The sequence below is a fragment of the Takifugu flavidus genome, chromosome 22, assembly GCF_003711565.1.
Source record: "Takifugu flavidus isolate HTHZ2018 chromosome 22, ASM371156v2, whole genome shotgun sequence".
Classification (NCBI taxonomy): domain Eukaryota; kingdom Metazoa; phylum Chordata; class Actinopteri; order Tetraodontiformes; family Tetraodontidae; genus Takifugu; species Takifugu flavidus.
Genome location: NC_079541.1, coordinates 9,778,606 through 9,797,417, shown reverse-complemented (window position 1 = coordinate 9,797,417; position 18,812 = coordinate 9,778,606). Strand labels below are relative to the sequence as shown.

The following is an 18,812-nucleotide window of genomic DNA, read 5'->3' as shown; positions in this document are numbered from 1 at the left end:
GAGGCCTGTCAGGTGATCATGTTTCCCCACCTCATATGTGACGAGGAGGATTTAAAAATCTACTCTACATTTAATGGGGAGCCAGAAACCAACGCTGGACTGATGTGATCTCTTTTGACTGAAAATGTCACATAATTGGCTGGAATCTTTTTTCTCTCCAATCTTGGGGAAAAAAAGTCTGAGACAACCCTGAGACACTTCAGAGATGAAATCAGATTCACTTGAACTGGGCCGAGTGAGCCAGCAAAGGAAACTTTTTATTTACGCGATTTTTCCTCCTACACACGTAGAAATACGATGACATGATGCCTTCAGGGTTAAGGTCGTGTGGAATTCAAAGTCAGATTACTCAATTTATACCAGCTTTCTTTACATTAATAATCTATCCCTGTAAGGTGAAAAGGTTAAAGATGTGACAGGCGTTTTCATCAATCTTATATCGAGAAAGTGTGGTTTAAAACGCACACGTATGAGAGGGCGAAAGTGAACACTCGGTTTTCTCTCAGGAACCTGAAGGCGTCTGAGGTAACTTCCTGAAAACATACCACACTGATTTGCATGAAGAGCAGGAAGTATTTGAGTGGGAGCTTCGCCTCGCTGTTGGGTTAACGTCTTCTCAGAAAGCCTCACCTTTGTTATTTTAAAGGAAAACGCGCAGATTTGTATTCTGTGGGGTCGCGTTTGTATCAAGATGAGTATCAACGCAGTTCTGCTGCTGTTAATGTGCGCTTCTGTGTCCGCCGTCGGGATCCTAACATGGCCGCCGCTCAACTGCAGCCAGCAGGTAAGCGAGAAACTGCCTGTCCTCGCGCACACCTCACACACCTGATCCACATTTACGCACCTGACACGCACACACATTTTAAACTGTATTCGACATGTTGACATTGTCTTCTGACATCTTAGTAGGTCAGTTTCAGTTAACCTCCAGAAATCTGTGCGTGTGCACGTGCGTGTGCGTGCCTCCAAGGGATCTGACAAAATTTAAAAGCAACAGTGATGAAGCAGTTGGCGCCTGAACATGTCGGTGGGCGGGGCCCGGGTGGGTCAGGGGCGGGGCAGAGGCGGGGCGTGTAGTCTGCGAGGCCTCCATCTGAGAAATGCGCCACCAAGATAATAGACTTGTCTATGGCGCACCTGCGTGCGCAATGGTGTGCACACTGTGTGTGTTATTGCTGTCATCATAGCAACTGATTTAGTTCCTAATTGTTGCAGAATAAAGTAAATATCCTCATTTGCCTTTACTCTGTTGTCCTGTAGGGTTTACAGTGTATCACTTCCACAAGTGAGTCAACTTTGACCTTCATCATTGTCATAAATATGTAGGACCAAGTCTTCCAAAGTGTGTGCTTGTGTGCGTCTGTGCGTGTGTGTGTCTGTAGCTAACTGTTGGGACAGTGACCTGCGTCCTCACCAGTACACTCCCAGTGGTCCAGAGGAGCTTCATGTGACTGTGGACTTCAGGCGGGACAGGAGAAGACAACTGCAGCCTGTCTTGCACATCAGCTGGAAGTTAAAGGACGACGGTAAGGACAACTATAACACTGATACTGTTTTGATGCCTCCATTCCCCAAGTAGCCAATGGCCCGAGCTTCTTCCCCTCTGTTGTGCTGAAGATGTACAGTGTGTCTGGGTGTTGCTGTAGCTACAGGTTTGAGAACACCTTGAAAGCAGATGTTCTTCACTCCTCCCTCAGGTAGCATTCACTTCCTCAACGCCACTGAGCTTCATGTCCTAGAAGCATCCACCAACCAGAACTTGTGTGTCCGATACTCATTCAAAGACAAGCTGCCCATGAGAAGTCCAGCAAAAGAGATGGTGTGTGATTGACCTGCTGTTGCTTTAGACTAAAAAAAACTAGATCAGATGTTCCTGTCAGTGTTGTGATGATCTTCAGTCAATAGAACAGATGTTTAATAGCTTAGCTGTGCATGTTTGATAAGCACAGATGTTCTCCATCCTCTGCTGTCTGTTCTCGCCAGACCACCATGAGGTCTGGTCACGTTCTCACCACCATGAGGTCAGACCCTTCGTGACAGATGTCTCTCTTTCAGTGGTCATTCTCAGCTGACATAGTTGTCAACCCGGATCAGATCTACACGGTCTCTGTCTACAACATCCCCAAACCAGAGCTCAACCACAACAACTATAACGTCGACACACTTGTCAGTGTTTCTGGTGAGTTTCTGCTGGTTGGGCTTGGTTCTTCTCAATTCTGAGTGCAAGTGCTGATGAGTCTGAGGGACCTCTGGCGTCATCTGAGGGACCTCTGGTATCATCTTCATCACGCCCACTGTCCTCCTGATCCACGCAGGTTGTCAAGAGAAGACTATGAAACACACACAAGTCTGCATCGAACAAGGTGAGTCACTGCTCAGGAACACTGCCTGTGTGTGTTCTGTGTGTGTCAATGTCTGTTGAGTGTGTGTTTATGTGGTCAGTTAGTCAGTGTGTGTTTATGTGGTCAGTCAGTCAGTGTGCGTGTGTGTTTGTGTGGTCAGTCAGTGTGTTTATGTGGTCAATCAGAGTGTGTGTTTGTGTGGTCAGTCAGTGTGTTTATGTGGTCAATCAGAGTGTGTGTTTGTGTGGTCAGTCAGTGTTTGTGTTTATGTGGTCAGTCAGTGTTTGTGTTTATGTGGACAGTCAGTGTGTGTGTGTTATGTGGTCAGTCAGTGTTTATGTGGTCAGTCAGTGTTTGTGTTTATGTGGTCAGTCAGTGTTTGTGTTTATATGGTCTGTGTGTGTGTTTATGTGGTCCGTCAGTGTTTGTGTTTATGTGGTCTGTGTGTGTGTTTATGTGGTCAGTCAGTGTTTGTGTTTATGTGGTCAGTCAGTGTTTGTGTTTATGTGGACAGTCAGTGTGTGTGTGTTTATGTGGTCAATGTGAGTCTGTTTGTGTGGTCAATTAGAGTGTGTGTTTATGTGGTCAGTCAGTCAGTGTGCGTGTGTGTTTGTGTGTTGTGCTACAGGGAGTCTCTGGCAGCCCAATATCAGCCTGGCTCAGCTCTCGGGGGCTGATGGACAACCTGTGCTGACTGTCAACTTCCAGCCTGATGCTCTCTGTGAAGAATACATGGTTATTGTTGATTGTGCCAGGACCCAACATAACGAACATGTGTTCAAGGTGAGCTCACACAACTCTGGAGAACCAGAACTTCTGGACTGGAACATGAAGCGCTTCTTGGTGAAAAGGAGCAAATGTGCTTCATCTAGCTTCTCCTATAACCTGGACTCATCTCTGCAAGGATGTTAATGTTTGTGCCTAATACACACACACACACACACACACGCCTAAAACCATGAGGATAAAACTTAGAAGTTGTTCCATTCACACAACATAAGGCTCATCAGAGCAGGAATTCATCCACAGTAGGTACTGGAGAAGCTGTGGGTGGTTTTTCGACTGACCTTCATCCTTCTTCTGACCGTCTTCTTATTTCAGACCAATAAATCCAGTTTGAGTGCAACCTTCAGCCTGGATAAGTGGCCCCGGTCCTGCTGCCAGTTTAGGGTTCAGGTAAATATCTTTCTATTATGTCACATTTGAGCCGATCTTCGTTATTTACTAATGCTAGCTTTCCCTCTGACTCCAGATCAAACCATTGTTCCCACGGTGCGGTGAGGACTGTACCCGTCAAGCCACTAGGTGGGACATTTGTCCCGGTAGGTATGCACTTGCACAACATGAACTCTGTTATGAGGTCTGTGTGACTAAATAACATCTGGATGCGAGAACATCAGCCAGAACTCTTTTGAAGGTCTGATTGTGAAACGCATGTGCATCAGGTGTTATGGTTTGAACCTTAGCCACCAACTGCTTTTGACATGAGTCAAAAGTCCAGGTCTCGAGTCTTTGCGGGTCACTCATAGTGTCTACCTGTGCTCGGAAAGGTTCAGCTTCTCTGAGAACTCTACTCTTTCTACAGTCCAGCCAACAGCTCCTCCAGCTGTTCTACTTCCTGCTGTGGTTGTCCTGCCAGTGGTCTTCACCCTGGTAGTCATGGCAGCAGTCGGATATGGCCTCTACAGGAGGGCAGGTCAGTCACAGTTGCAATGGTTCTTGGAGCTTTACTCGGTCTTATAAGGTGACAGTCCTTGCTGTGGTGTCAACAGGGAGCCGTGCTAAGGTGGCATCGAAAGAAAGAGGAAAACAGCTGTGGCAGAAACCCCTCAAGCACCCTCCTAAAGTGCTGGTCATCTACTCACAGGACCACCCCCTCTACAGAGAAATTGTGCTCAAGCTATGTGCCTTCCTCCAGGCTAAATGTGGCACCGAGGTCCTGCTGGACTTGCTGGACTCCGCCTCGGTCGGCATGGTCGGGCCCCTTCGATGGCTTGAGCTGCAGCTCCAAAAGCTCGAAGATCCCTGCGATAAGATTCTGGTGCTGTGCTCACGAGGCGTCCAGGCAAAGTGGAGGGCCGTCTGTGGCCAAGGCCGTGTGATGCTGAGACAAGATGTTCTCTCCCCGACTGATGAGATCCTCACCCCCTTTCTCAACCTTTTACTGCCAAATATGCACCAGGCGGGGATGATGGGCAAGTACCTGATCGCCTACTTCGATGAGGTCAGCACTGATGAAGACGTGCCCTCAGTGTTTGACATTGCAGTCAAATACAAGCTGATGAAGCACTTTGAGGAGCTGTATTTCCGCATCTTAGACATGGAGAAGTATCACCCTGATCAGGTGAATCACATCGAGGGCATCGGCTGTGATGAATACTTCAACTGCCCCTCTGGTGAAACCCTGAGGAATGCCATCCAGACCTTCAGAGACTTTCAGTTCGAGCACCCTGACTGGTTTGCGAACGAATGTGTGGAGGCCGAGGAGGATGTAATTATGGAGCCAGATGTTCCCATTTCCCAGCTGCAGGTCTCTCCGGTCCTCGAGTGCGTTCCTCTAATCAGAGACGGCCTTCCCTTCTTCATCCGTGAGGTAGAACTGAAGGAGAGCCAGACCAGAGTCCACATCTGCAGCCCTGAACTGAACCCACCGCCTCTCCAACCGTCTGTGGCAGAACAGACACCACTCATCAGAGATAACATAAGAGACAGTGCCCAGCAGCAGCCGCTGAACCAGCCATTCACACATCACACCGTTCCTGGATACCACAGTCCAGCAGCGGTCAGCACACACGGGATTTGCTTCAGTGAAGGCTGCTTCAGGCGGCTCCCTGTTGAAGACCAGGATTCTTCTCTGCAGCACTCAGGTGTTAAAATCTTCCAGAGCTCCTCGGCGGACAACAGGCAGAGTGAGGTTCTCCCTCCATTGGAAGTCAGACCTTCTCAGCCTGTGAGCACGGAGGAGCTTCTGGAGCCCAGAAAGATCCAGAGCCATAGATCTGACCTCGGATACATCTCCAAGACATCATCCCAGCAGGAACCAGGGTCCAACGAGGGTTCTCTGGTGGCTCTGAGGAGGCTCCAAGAGAGGCTGCTGCTCTCAAGTCTCCAGTGTTCTGACCTGGAAGAAACCTGACTCCAAATATGTAAGACATGTGCACGTGATGTTCCGTGCACATGTTGTTTATATGTTATTTGTATATAAAGAAAAAAAAACACTTTTCTAGTTTCAATAATAAAAATAACCAATGTTTTGTCAAATGGTGGCAGGAGGTCTTCTGGACTGTGGGTGTGTGTGTGTGTGTGTGTGTGTGTGTGTGTGCACTGATCAATAAAGACATTGGACATTTCCTCCCTCGCCTTTATTTCAACCACAATATTCTGTCAACACGTTTTATTGTCACATCAAGTCTTTACTGATACACAAATGAAGGAGTATGTTGGCAGGAAGAGTAAAGCTTCTCTGATATTTGCTGTCATCTTGTCACAGGCCTGACGTGAGAGTCAAAGTTCAAGGGTCACACCTTCACGCATTCCCCTGGGGCTGGAACTCTTGGTTCCAATAGAGGAGCGTTCCAGCAACAAGCTACCAATGTTATCAGATGTTTCCCTTTTGTCTGAGTAAAAACATTTCTTTGTCTCTCCAGTTACTCCAGTTTGGCGGGCTGGAGTCAGCGTCTGTCAGCTGAAACATCTGGCTGGATTTCCTGTTGGTGTGATGCCGTTTTTACATTCCACATTAGTATGGAGCACAACATTTCAGCTAGCCACAGATATGCTAATCCCTAAGCTACCCTAACTTCACATGATGGTGGGTAACAGCACAACCATGACCAGCAGCATGATTTAGCACTTTAAATGGTTTTGGGTTCAGGTTGAACTGGGTTAGCCAACAATTACAATGTGTTTAGTAGCTATGTGATAGAACCAAACCGACGTGCACATACACCACCTAAGGTTCACCATTAGGAACAACAACGATGTCAGAACCTGCTGACCCACCAGGGTCTGAACACAATTATCACCAACAGCTTCAGATCACATCTTAGGTCATTAGATAAGCACACCACGTCCATGGGCAACACACACACACTAGGTCTCTGGAGAACAGGTGTGAAGACCTGTCTGGTGCTGGGTGTCGTGAGGAGAAACCAGACAAGCCACCTTTGAACTGGAGCTTCAGACTCATCTGACGAGACGAGAACCGGAACTAACGTGAACATTTCCCATATTTTAGAAGAAACTCCAGACAGAAGATGAAGATGACGGCCAGCAGGACTCTGTCCAACCACCACCGCTGGACACTGAGCACTTGACGAGGTCCTCACGGTGTCCTCAGCTCATGTCCAAGCCTGTCCACAGCAAGGTTCACTGGGGCACCTGGAAACTGGCCTCAGAGGGAGCAGCTCCTCACCTTCAGCACCATCACGTGTTGCTCACCATCATCACCACAGATCTGTCAGAAATGAGGTTGAGCTCAACACAAACGGGCCAAACCACTCTGGTGACTTTACAGCAGCCTCATCATCAACCAGTGTGGAGCAGCTGCTCTTCATACAGCCATTAAGCGTCCTGGATTCCTTCAGCCAGCTAGACTTGAGTGTGGCCTTACTGACCGTTTGACGGTTAGTCGGAAGTGACCGGACACTTTGATTTGTGGATGGACGTCTACTCAGGGGCCACAAAGGGCACCGAATCAGCAATAATCAGGTTCATCACAGCAAAATGCGAGATTGTAAAGTAAAACTGTCGTTTCAGTCAATTTTCAGGATAATGTTTAACCATTTCTGTCATCGGAGGGACCATCGCTGGGACATTTTCAGTGTTTATTACTGCCAGTGCCAAACAGATGCTTTATGTTAATGGGTAAACAATGGAAATACATTATCAGCTGTTCATCCATCCATCCACCCATTCATCATCCATACACCCACCCACCCCTCCATCCACCTATCATCATCCATCCATCTTTTCGGTCCAGCTGTGTGAAGCAGCCGCTGGCCGGTCTCTAGGACTGGGCCACGGCCAGGGTGTTGACGTAGCCGTGGGGACACATGTCGTTGTCGGACACGCAATGGGAGAACTGGGCCCCGCTGCTGCGGAGGCCACGCACTGCCGCGCACTGTTCCAGCAGCTCCAGCAGCTGACACGCACAGAAGAACACGTTCTTGAACAGGAACACGGACACCGGCGTGTTGTGCACGAACACCAGGAGACACCTGACCACCAGCAGGGGCGCGTTGACCAGCAAGGCCGACAGAAAGCGGAAGCACAGCCGCCGGCAGCCCAGTTCCGACACGGTCAACTCGTACAACCAGACCACCGGCACCGCCAGAGCCACCCAGTAAACGGAAATGACGGCGTACTTAAGGTAGACGGTGGGGATGCCGCTGCTCAGCATCAGCTCCACCAAGGTGAATGCGTCCAGCAGGTCCAGGCAGGTGCTCAGGAAGCAGCTCTGGGCCCGGTGTCTGCTCGGCCCGTTCGGATCCTCGATGATGGCGCTGATGAGACAGAAGAGCAGCGGCACAGACAGCACCACCACCACCTTGAAACCAGTAAGTCCGCACGGCACCTTCAGCGTGATCAGGTCCAGTATGGACGTCTCCAGGATGAGCACCACCTTCGGCGTGCAGGAGATGACGTAGATGAGCCAGGCCAGGTAAGCGTAGGTGAACTCTCCCAGGTTGCAGCCGAACACGGAGCTCTTCTGGCGGAAGCCACAGGCGCGCTCCCGCTTACTGCGCGCGTTCTTGATGAAGAAAATGGCCCACCCGGAGACCACCACCAGATCCGTAGCGATCCAGGAGCACCAGTACAGGTCGGTGAAGATGATCAGATAGAAGTCCAGGACGCCGCCCTGGAGGATGAGCAGGAGGAAGCAGAGCACCTTGTACATCAGAGCCCGCCTGGGTGTGTGCGCCGCTGGAGGGTTCTGGACCGACTCCCCCGATGTCATAATGCGGGCGGCACCTCCCCCCGAGGAGAGCAGCGGGTGGATGCTACCGCTGGTGGTCTGGCTGTCACCTTCCGGAAACAGAGAGACAGATGAGACTGGACCGACAGACTCTTCGGGTGGAAGCGGCTCCGTTTTTGATATCATGGTACATGTGCGGCCGCCTCCCTCCTCTGCCTCCTGCCCACAACAGGCATGCGCGGGGGGGGGGGAGTTGGGTGTTGGAGCGCCGCTGCCGCTCCAGCCACATGTGTGCACAGGTGCTTCACTGCTGCTGTTGCAGCTCGCAGTCAACGCAAACTCATTAAAATGTAGTGGGCGAAAAGTTCCTTCACAAATTAAAATCCGTTTATTCCTGCAGCCGCGTGAGAAGAAACTTTAATTTGAAGTTCAGGTGGATGCGGAACAAATCACACATATTTAATTTTAACGTGCAATCACAAGAGGTGCACAGCCAAGGGCAGCCAGCACACGGCAGCTGCCACAGCCGCGCAATGGGTTGTGGGAAATGAAGTCTTTGATTCACGTGACGACTACTGAAGATTCTTCTTCCACGAGTGGCTCATCTGGAGCAGAGGAACAGCCAGAATGATGATGGAGATGAAATAGTGAAGGGCCGGTGTGCGCGTGTGATCCAGTTATCTGCCATCTCTGATCAGATTCACCTGGCTGGCTGCAGTTTCTAACAGACCGTAAAGAAGGCAGCATTTGTGCTTCATGTCTGTGAGGGCTACTGGGATCATACAGGTGCATCATCTATCCACGTCCAGTTGCAGCCCTGCTGTCAAGAGAGGACACAGGTGAGCGGCTGCATGGCTCCAGGACAGGGAAGGTGGCAGACGACCACACGGAGACACATCTTCAGCCGGTCAAACAGTAAAAACAACAAAAGCGGAACTTGTCAGGAGCTGTGAAACATGCCTGGAACACGCAGAGAACATGTGCTGAGGGTCCACGTCCTCGCTTTAGTCTTTATTATCACGAGGAACAAGTCAAAGTCACACTACAAATAAAGTTGACAATGTTTATTCCCAATATTTGCAGACATTGATCCTCCGTTTAACGTAGATGACTCTGTTTTAACTCATTAGGAAACAGCAGTTACACTCAAGGATAGATGTGTAAAAAAGTTTAGCACAAGTGCACCCACAGGTTTTTTTTGTCTTTAACGTTGGTTTTTAACGGCCTAGTTAAAGGCACAACCACAAAATGGGGAAAGAAACAGCTACTGTCCACCACTTGCACAAGACAGTCCATTCTAGAGTCTAGAATATAATCTGAGGATGGGGTGGGGGGAGGCACAGGCTGGGGCGGCTATAGGTAAATCTCATAGAAATCGTCCAGCTCCTCGTGAAACAAGTCCCACTCATCCTCTGAATCTGTCACCTCTTCATCATTTCCTGCAGCGAGCAGCATGAGGAGCATCTCGCTCAGCTCAAATGTCACCATCTCCTCATCGTCATTGTCCAGGGAACCGGTGCTTTCCCGCTCGTCAATGATGTCCCACAGTTGTGTCCTCCTGGAGTTCTAATGGATTCAAGCACAATCAGACAGAGAAGACTGAGTGGGGAACGCTGCTAAAACAAACACACCTAATTCACCTCACACATCTGGAGATCAGTGCTCCTCAACCCTCTTCAGACTTTAGTCAACATGCTTATCAAACCACAACCAACCCAGAGCTCCTCGCGTCTCCTGGACGCTCGTGGTCCTGCTGGTGTTGAAGCTCCACCTTCCCAGTGCTACACTGTGGTTGTTAACAGCACCAACAGATTCACAGCCAGCTCAGGATCTTCAGGTCTGTCAGATTGAACCCTCTGAAGCCTGACGTGATGTCCCTAGGACCGTCATCCCATCTTGGCGGACCTCGGCTCTGACTCACAGCTCGCCTCGGGAGACCTGAAAACGTGCGCCAGATCCCTCGTCACCTTGAAGTGCAGCAGCCTGTCTTCACACAGGTCGGGCAGCTGGAGCAGACGTCCCGCACAGATTCTCCTTCACCTTACAACCAGTGAGAGTAAGGAGGAGCTTGTCCTGGTGGGGGGGTGGTCATAACAGCAAACTCACAGTGGGCCGCTTGCACCCACAAATGAGGTCCGTCTCTGGACGGAGGAACCCTGACGGCTTAGCTGAAAGAAAATATCTGCCATGATTTGACCACTGGAGCTGCTGCTGACTGAACTAAAGTCTGAGGAACACTTTTGATTTCTGATGACTTTATCAGTACAGTGGTGGACCAGTGAGGAGTGCTGGCAGACCATAAACACTGCCACTGCTGATGACATCGCCTGTCAACCACGGTTATAGTGCTGAAACCAGCTGAGAATACCAGCTACCTTTGGAGGAACGACTCAGTCCTAGCTGTCCAAATGTCCTCCCTCGCGTGTCTTCTTGATGGCAATATTTCTGTTTACAGCGTGCTGAAAGCTAAAGCCAACAAGGTCTTGTCTAACAGCAGGGGGAGCAGCTGAACGTGGAATCCTCAACCAGTGTAGGACTAGCAGGGAAGTCCACGGACTCAGAAACTCTCCTGTCCCGTGAGGGTCAGAAGCACTTGTATGTAAAATGATAATGTTACCCGGTTCCTGCTGCTGGATCCAGTCTGTCTTCGCTGTGGCTGAGCCTCCTCCAGACGACCATCAGGAAAGGCGTGTTTGTAGAAGCAATTGGCACCGAAAGGGCAAATTCCACGACCCTCGTCAAAGTATCGACAGGGTTTCCTCCTAAAGAGAGCACACGTGGAAACAAGACAAAGCAAAGAACGTCAGAACTGCAGCACAGAGATAGAGCTGCGTGGTCTGTGGCGCTGCTGAGACATTCTTCCCAAGGTTCTTCCTGCCTGGTCAGTATTTAAGATGTGGACTACTCTGAGGGCTGCGTCCCAGCTCAAAGAGGACTCTTGTAGAGCCGACTGCTCCAAAGGCCACCAGCCAGTAGACTGAACCCGGTTGAGGTGCTTGGCTATGAGGGCCAACCAGAAGTCGGCTGTAAGGGGCTCTGGTCTGGTGCCCCAGGAAGGAAAAGGGATCTCCATGCTGTCAAGGTGGGGATGGGGGGGGGGTACTGTGGAAAAGCAGAGGATGAAGCTCTGAGATGCACCCCAAGACTGTAGGGAGTCCAGGTGTCTCGTTAGGTTCAGGTCCCTCCTGCTGGCCCACAGAGCTGGATCTGCTCCCTCCCGGTCTTGTTAGAGCCCATCAACCCCTCGTCTGCTGCGTTCCTCACATGAGCATCATCTGGTAACACCGTCTGTTCGGACATAGAGATCCAGACTCTTCTCATCCCTTGTTCCCCGATGGTGGACCGACCTCCAGAGCTGTGTCACAGCAGTAGCGACCCTCTCTACCCTCTTGAAGACACAGCTCTTCTGAGAGCTTCTGAATGAACTGCTTAATCTAACCTCCAGTTGTTGACAGGGCCCAATTGCAGCTGCAAGCCCCTGAAATAGGTTCCACCTGAGAGGAGAGGATAGGGAGCTCTATGAGCCCCTGAGGAGGAGCCAAGACCTGCACTGTCATCCACCTGGAACACCAGGCGTTCTCCCAGATGTAGAGGTACCCCTGTTAGCCTACCCAGATGGGATGGGTATCATCATTCTTAACTTCCTAACGATTGTTATGGTGATGGTGACGAGTGAATGAATCATTAACAGGGTCTACAGGTGCTGCTGCCTGCCTCATCCCTGACGCCCCCGCCCCTCTCCTCCTCTACACTACTCTCACGTGTGTGGGGTAAAGCCTGCACTGCTGCGGTGTAATTACCCCATTCCATCCTTGTATTTCTGGATGAGCTTCTGTTTGTCTTCTTTATCTTCCACCCAATATTCACTTGGGATGACAAAGTTGGAGGTGATTCGACACTCTGGACAAGACCTGCAAAGAAAAGTCAGCATGAAAACCTGCTAAATGCCCACGTCCAAGCTCAACAACAGGTCAGCCGACATCCGTAACCCTCTCAGGGGGACTGTTCTCGGCGAGGACATTGGAATCACCCCATCTTCTCTACTCTGTCTCAGGCCTTGTTGGTACCTGCTGGGAAGGCAGAGCACGCTCACACTCTCTCACACACTAGTGCCGAACTCGACTGACTTGATAATCTTGCTTTCGAACTGCTTGGCACTCCTCCACTTGCGGATGCACTTCAGACAGTAGCAGTGGCTGCAGTTGGAGAGGATTCCGAAGCGTCGCTCGCTGGGATTGACCTTCTCAAACACCACCTCCATGCACACGCCGCACATCATGTCTTTGCTGCGTTGGATGGCAAACGAGATCTCCATGTCCTTTTCATGGGCCTCGATGCAGGCCTGAAAGATGCGACAGTGACAAATGCATCAGTTGACAAGCCTGTAACCATAGCAACAGTTCCATCTGCTAAGCTTTCTCCAGGAAGGTTACTCTGTTGCAGCCCTATGCTAGAATCCAAAAAAATTCCCTGAATCTGGGCTTCATTACACTCAAAAAGTCTTCGGTCTTCTTGGTACGAAGTCACGAGCCTTCACATCTGGATCTTGAGATGTTCTTCCATTTGATGCTCCTGCGGTCTGCCTGAGTGCAGGTCCATTAACCTGCTAACGTGGAACACCCATAAGTAACAGCCTTCTCCACGGCCCTACAGATGATAGCCAGCTGTTTGTGTCAGGTGCCCTTCAGGGGCTGGACAGAGGCTCAGAGATCCACTGGATCGCCAGATGGATGCCATCCTGGCCTTCATTACTAATGCCAGGAATCCTGGACTCATACTGGACCAGGACTGCCCTGTTTCCAGGTGCTGCTGGCTAGTCCAAGCTTGCAGTAATCATCCAGCAGCTGTCCAAACAGCCCCCTACCCTACAAACCTTCAACCACTTCTGAGGCGGGGCTTCCTCCAGGGCCACGCCCCCTCTCAGCTAAGTGGTGCGTCCCAGATTTTCAGGGTGAAGAACCAGAGGCAGATAGCCATTTTCACCTTTTAACGCAACCACCTCCACAGGCTCCCTGCCATGGTTACCTTGGTGTGCTCGGAGCGCTGGCTGCTATCGGTGGGGTGGAGCACCTGCAGGCCACACATGTCACACACATCCCCGTGCAGGTACGCACAGTTGACGCCGTAGCGGCACTCTCCTACAGCAGCATATGGGCAGAGCTGCTTTCGAAGCTCTTCCTTATCAGTGGTGGCATCACCGTTGAGCTCTTCAATGAGAGGGATGGAGATCTCCACATCCACCGACTCAGCTGCACAACACACACATGACATTCACGAGATGTCCGGACGTAAACAGGAAATAGCAGAAGCCCCACAGAGACAGACGGCCACAAATGTGACCGCGGTTTACTAATGAGCCTCCCAAAAACATGAAGGCTGCTTCATCAGCTCCACCAAACAAGTCAGCCGGTGAAATACGGACCCTTATTAGCAACCCGGTGGGAGAGAGACGGGGCTGCCACTCACCCCGGCCACAGTAAGGCTGTCCTGGAACAAACTCGGCAGCATTGGCCCAGTCCTGAGTCTTCAGGCGAGGGCCTGACTCACTGCATTCTGGATCAATCGACGGTGGGGTGGAGCTTAATAGCAACATCTGGGGGTTCGAGACCTCCTCGCTCTTTGTTGGTTTACAATGTTCAAACCTGAGGAAGCAGAGAAGAAGAAATAGTCAGGGCTAGAATTTCAGTATATAAGATGATGTTGCCATGACAAAACGCGAAATGAAAAGCTCTTTCTATGATCCCCAGAGAGGAGAGGAGGAGCAGAGGAGAGGAGTAAGAGTGCAGGAGAGGAGTGGAGGAGAGGAGTAAGAGTGGAGGAGAGGGGTAAGAGTTGAGGAGAGGAATGGAGAAGAGCAGTGGAGGAGGAGAGAGGAGTAAGAGTGGAGGAGAGGAATGAGGAGAGTGGAGGAGAAGAGGAGTGGAGGAGGAGAGGAGTAAGAGTGGAGGAGAGGAGTAAGAGTGGAGGAGAGGAATGGAGGAAGTGGAGAGAGAAGAGGAGTGGAGTGGAGGAGAAGAGGAGAGGAGTAAGAGTGGAGGAGAGGAATGGACAAGAAGAGGAATGGAGGAGAGGAGTGGAGGAGGAGAGGAGGTGGAGGAGGAGAGGAGTAAGAGTGGAGGAGAGGGTTAAGCGTTGAGGAGGGAGGAATGGAGGAGAGTGGAGGAGAAGAGGAGTGGAGGAGGAGAGGAGTAAGAGTGGAGGAGAGGAGTAAGAGTAAGAGTGGAGGAGAGGAATGGAGGAGAGTGGAGGAGAAGAGGAGTGGAGTGGAGGAGGAGAGGAGTAAGAGTGGAGGAGAGGAATGGAGGAGAGGAGTGGAGGAGGAGAGGAGTGGAGGAGGAGAGGAGTAAGAGTGGAGGAGGAGAGGGGTAAGAGTGGAGGAGAGGAGTAAGAGTGGAGGAGGGAAGGGAATGGAGGAGAGTGGAGGAGAAGAGGAGTGGAGGAGGAAGGGAGTAAGAGTGGAGGAGAGGAGTAAGAGTGGAGGAGAGGAAGGAGGAGAGTGGAGGAGGAGAGAGGAGTAGAAGAGAGAGTGGAGTGGAGGAGGAGAGGAGTAAGAGTGGAGGAGAGGAATGGACAAGAAGAGGAATGGAGGAGAGGAGTGGAGGAGGAGAGGAGGAGGGAGGAGGAGAGGAGTAAGAGTGGAGGAGAGGGGTAAGCGTTGAGGAGAGGAAGGGAGGGAGGAGAAGGGAGGAGAAGAGGAGTGGAGGAGGAGAGGAGGAAGAGTGGAGAGAGAGGAGTAAGAGTGGAGGAGAGGAAGGGAGGAGAGGTGGAGGAGAAGAGGAGGGGAGTGGAGGAGGAGGAGGAGTAAGAGTGGAGGAGAGGAATGGAGGAGAGGAGTGGAGGAGGAGAGGAGTGGAGGAGGAGAGGAGTAAGAGGGGAGGAGAGGGGTAAGAGTGGAGGAGAGGAGTAGAGAGTAAGAGTGGAGGAGAGGAATGGAGGAGAGTGGAGGAGAAGAGGGGGAGGAGGAGAGGAGAGAGTGGAAGGAGTGTAAGAGTGGAGGAGAGGAGTAAGAGTGGAGGAGAGGAATGGAGGAGAGTGGAGTAGAAGAGGAGTGGAGTGGAGGAGGAGAGGAGTAAGAGTGGAGGAGAGGAATGGAGGAGAGGAGTGGAGGAGGAGAGGAGTAAGAGTGGAGGAGAGGAGTGAGGAGGAGAGGAGGTAAGAGTGGAGGAGAGGGGTAAGCGTTGAGGAGAGGAAGGGAGGAGAGTGGAGGAGAAGAGGAGTGGAGGAGGAGAGGAGTGTAAGAGTGGAGGAGAGGAGGTAAGAGTGGAGGAGAGGAATGGAGGAGAGTGGAGAGAGAAGAGGAGTGGAGTGGAGGAGGAGAGGAGTAAGAGTGGAGGAGAGGAATGGAGGAGGAGGAGTGGAGGAGGAGAGGAGTGGAGGAGGAGAGGAGTAAGAGTGGAGGAGAGGGGTAAGAGTGGAGGAGAGGGGTAAGAGTGGAGGAGAGGAATGGAGGAGAGTGGAGGAGAAGAGGAGTGGAGGAGGAGAGGAGTAAGAGTGGAGGAGAGGAGTAAGAGTGGAGGAGAGGAATGGAGGAGAGTGGAGTAGAAGAGGAGTGGAGTGGAGGAGGAGAGGAGTAAGAGTGGAGGAGAGGAATGGAGGAGAGGAGTGGATGGAGGAGGAGAGGAGTAAGAGTGGAGGAGAGGAGTGGAGGAGGAGAGGAGTAAGAGTGGAGGAGAGGGGTAAGCGTTGAGGAGAGGAATGGAGGAGAGTGGAGGAGAAGAGGAGTGGAGGAGGAGAGGAGTAAGAGTGGAGGAGAGGAGTAAGAGTGGAGGAGAGGAATGGAGGAGAGTGGAGGAGAAGAGGAGTGGAGTGGAGGAGGAGAGGAGTAAGAGTGGAGGAGAGGAATGGAGGAGAGGAGTGGAGGAGGAGAGGAGTGAGGAGGAGAGGTAAGAGTGGAGGAGAGGGGTAAGAGTTGAGGAGAGGGGTAAGAGTGGAGGAGAGGAATGGAGGAGAGTGGAGGAGAAGAGGAGTGGAGGAGGAGAGGAGTAAGAGTGGAGGAGAGGAGTAAGAGTGGAGGAGGGGAATGGAGGAGAGTGGAGTAGAAGAGGAGTGGAGTGGAGGAGGAGAGGAGTAAGAGTGGAGGAGAGGAATGGAGGAGAGGAGTGGAGGAGGAGAGGAGTAAGAGTGCAGGAGAGGAGTGGAGGAGGAGAGGAGTAAGAGTGGAGGAGAGGGGTAAGCGTTGAGGAGAGGAATGGAGGAGAGTGGAGGAGAAGAGGAGTGGAGGAAGAGAGGAGTGGAGGAGGAGAGGAGAAGAGTGGAGGAGAGGATGGAGGAAGAAGAGGAGTGGAGGAGGAGAGGAGTAAGAGTGGAGGAGAGGGGTAAGAGTGGAGGAGAGGAATGGAGGAGGGTGGAGGAGAAGAGGAGTGGAAGAGGAGAGGAGTAAGAGTTTAGAAGAGGAATGGAAGAGGGGGAGGAGGAGGAGGAGAGGAGTAAGAGTGGAGGAGAGGAATGGAAGAGGAGTGGAGGAGGAGAGGAGTAAGAGTGGAGGAAGGAAAGGAATGGAGGAGAGTGGAGGAGGAGAGGAGTAAGAGTGGAGGAGAGGAATGGAGGAGGAGAGTGGAGGAGGAGAGAGTAAGAGTTGAGGAGAGGGGTAAGAGTTGAGGAGAGGAGTGGAGTGGAGGAGAAACCACAGGGGTCTGTCTGGCTCAGGGGTCTGCAGGAGAGAGGGGCCCCAGGCCCAGAGAGCAGACTGAGCTCAAGTCCATCACAATAGCCCGAGCAGAGGCTATTGAGGCAGAACAAACGCAGCACACAAGGCCTTTCAGCAGGAACTCCTCATAAAGGCTGCAAATCTGTCTTGGTGAGACAGATGACCAGGACACCCACAGCTCCGTCAAAAGGACGGACGGGCGGACGGACAGACACAACTGTGGAGCTCAGACTATTGAACCAAGCTCTCCAACAGACCAGAGACTTATAGGAAAATGTCTAAGAAACTGGATGGCTGCTGAGCTTCTGCACACAGCAGCAGACCATCCTGTACAGGCTGGCTCTGGGTCTGAGCCAGGAGCTGAACCAAGAGCTGAACCAGGAGCTGAGCCATAAAAGACCTGTCTCATAAAAGACAGACCTGTGGACACACCTTTAAAAGAGGATCTCTCTCTCTCTGAGAGAGATCCCTCTACAGCATCTGTCCCCCACAAAAGCATCTGTCCCACCGGTACAGCATCTGTCCCCCTGCTACAGCATTTGACCCCCTACTGTCATCTCTCAGAGAAGGAGCTAGTCCTTACTTACTTCCTAGAATTCTTTAGCCCTTCAACGCTGGGGCCATGATGCATAAACACAGTGAGCTACTCTAGGGACATGTCCACCTTTATGCATCTTTACCTGCATCGCTCCCCAAACACACAGTTTCCCTTCTGGAAGAACTTGCACATCATGGCTGCGGGTTTGCTGCTGGTCAGATCATGCGAATAGCGACAGTTGTCCCCTTCTTTGCACAGACCGTGCATGAAATACCTGAAATTACACACAACAACACGCCTGAAATACAAGAAAAGCAAAAACGACAAAGCATCTCGGCCGTGAAACTACGCCTAGGAAACCGGAATTGAAGGTTTAATGCCGGGGAGGCTTTTATTTAACTTTCATTGGAAAGAGAAGGTTCTAGCCGACGTGTTGAGGCTTGACAAGGTCCACCATTATAACCGAGCCAGTCATTGAACTGGGCTTCATGACGCGCTTCTGCCATCCTTGCTGGGGGCTCCGGCAGCACCAACGCAGGTCCCTCACGGACACATACCGGGCGACCCTGAAGCTGAGGAGCCTTCGAGCCAGGCAGCAGCCGTCCACAACAACACAGCGACTCGGCTAATATTAGCCAAGTTAGCCGACAGCTGAGTGGAGCCCGACAAAAGGCTGATGTCAGCTGCTGCTCAGGCTCGCTGTCACCTAGGCTCTGTCCCCACACAACAGACATGGCGACGATCCGCAAGACAACTGTCGTTACTTTTTCATCACCTGCAGGTTACGTGTTTGGTCCACCCCCCGGTCACTGGTAAAGTCACCGTAGATGCGACTGCTGCCTCCGCCATTGCTGTTTATGTTGAGGCGCTCGAGCTCCCGTCGGATGTTCGGACTAGTTCCGTTTCAGTTCGGCTTCTTCCGTAGCTGTTCGGATCAGATCGGTAGATTCCGGAATTAGCTTCCACAGAGCCCATGTCGGAGGAAGAAAGACGCTCAGATGATGCATTTCGTTATTTTCTTGTCTTTGAGTTTCATCTCAGGTGTTCCTGGAATTCTGGACCCGGTGATTTAAAAACATGAACTTGTGTTACTTCTCCTATGATGGCAATCACATAATACTGCGTCGGTCAGTTGCTTCATCACTGGCTTGACGACACTCAGCCCAAAATAACACCAGCTATAGGTTAATTCAGTAGAAAATATCGACACATGACCAGGAAATACAGTTATATGTCTGTAACCCTATATATGGAGGACAAGACCCTGACCCTGTGATTTCAAAAAGATGTTAAGCATGGTGATTAGTTGAACCCAAAAAGAACAAAATACAATTAGCAAATGAGTAAATGGAGTCATTTCAGGAAACG

The 18,812-nt window shown here is 51.3% G+C and overlaps 3 protein-coding genes across 6 annotated transcripts; 1 reads left to right on the top strand and 2 right to left on the bottom strand.

Annotated features, from left to right (window-relative positions):
- il17ra1a (interleukin 17 receptor A1a) lies at nt 1-8,658 on the top strand. 2 transcript variants are annotated; one of them, XM_057022031.1, is made up of 11 exons: nt 3-784; nt 1,261-1,285; nt 1,383-1,526; nt 1,698-1,819; nt 2,056-2,179; nt 2,316-2,363; nt 2,971-3,125; nt 3,444-3,518; nt 3,595-3,664; nt 3,928-4,038; nt 4,115-8,658. In XM_057022031.1, the coding sequence occupies exons 1-11, from the start codon at nt 692-694 to the stop codon at nt 5,476-5,478; spliced, it is 2,331 nt and encodes a 776-aa protein (XP_056878011.1). In that variant the 5' UTR covers nt 3-691; the 3' UTR covers nt 5,479-8,658. The 2 variants fall into 2 exon arrangements, with proteins under 2 accessions (XP_056878013.1, XP_056878011.1); XM_057022033.1 differs by lacking the exon at nt 1,261-1,285 and having other exon boundaries at nt 1-784.
- Nucleotides 5,690-8,445, bottom strand: tmem121b (transmembrane protein 121B). The gene is made up of 2 exons (XM_057022036.1): nt 7,709-8,445; nt 5,690-6,798 (listed from the first exon to the last, which is right to left on the bottom strand). Exons 1-2 carry the CDS (start codon nt 8,443-8,445, stop codon nt 6,768-6,770), a joined length of 768 nt encoding a protein of 255 aa, XP_056878016.1. The 3' UTR covers nt 5,690-6,767.
- A 650-nt stretch (nt 8,659-9,308) lies between the features above and the next one.
- On the bottom strand, nt 9,309-18,374 carry mkrn1 (makorin, ring finger protein, 1). 3 transcript variants are annotated; one of them, XR_008948198.1, is made up of 9 exons: nt 18,220-18,374; nt 17,587-17,718; nt 13,726-13,901; nt 13,285-13,508; nt 12,387-12,601; nt 12,060-12,170; nt 10,877-11,021; nt 9,975-10,197; nt 9,685-9,825 (listed from the first exon to the last, which is right to left on the bottom strand). XR_008948198.1 is itself a non-coding variant. In XM_057022034.1 (8 exons), the coding sequence occupies exons 1-8, from the start codon at nt 18,291-18,293 to the stop codon at nt 9,613-9,615; spliced, it is 1,290 nt and encodes a 429-aa protein (XP_056878014.1). In that variant the 5' UTR covers nt 18,294-18,374; the 3' UTR covers nt 9,309-9,612. The 3 variants fall into 3 exon arrangements, 2 of the variants coding, with proteins under 2 accessions (XP_056878014.1, XP_056878015.1); XM_057022034.1 differs by lacking the exon at nt 9,975-10,197 and having other exon boundaries at nt 9,309-9,825; XM_057022035.1 differs by lacking the exons at nt 9,685-9,825; nt 9,975-10,197 and adding an exon at nt 10,234-10,332.
- Between the last annotated feature and the right edge of the window lie 438 nt (nt 18,375-18,812).

Coding starts and splice junctions, on each gene's coding strand:
- il17ra1a (XM_057022031.1), top strand. CDS start 692: ATGAGTATCAACGCAGTTCTGCTGCTGTTAATGTGCGCTTCTGTGTCC. Junction 2,180..2,315: donor CACACTTGTCAGTGTTTCTG/GTGAGTTTCTGC, acceptor TGATCCACGCAG/GTTGTCAAGAGAAGACTATG. Junction 2,364..2,970: donor ACAAGTCTGCATCGAACAAG/GTGAGTCACTGC, acceptor GTTGTGCTACAG/GGAGTCTCTGGCAGCCCAAT.
- tmem121b (XM_057022036.1), bottom strand. CDS start 8,445: ATGATATCAAAAACGGAGCCGCTTCCACCCGAAGAGTCTGTCGGTCCA. Junction 6,799..7,708: donor ATCCCCACCGTCTACCTTAA/GTACGCCGTCAT, acceptor CATTTCTGACAG/ATCTGTGGTGATGATGGTGA.
- mkrn1 (XM_057022034.1), bottom strand. CDS start 18,293: ATGGCGGAGGCAGCAGTCGCATCTACGGTGACTTTACCAGTGACCGGG. Junction 13,902..17,586: donor GTGTTTGGGGAGCGATGCAG/GTAAAGATGCAT, acceptor CTGCTTCCTCAG/GTTTGAACATTGTAAACCAA. Junction 12,171..12,386: donor TTCGAAAGCAAGATTATCAA/GTCAGTCGAGTT, acceptor TTTTCTTTGCAG/GTCTTGTCCAGAGTGTCGAA.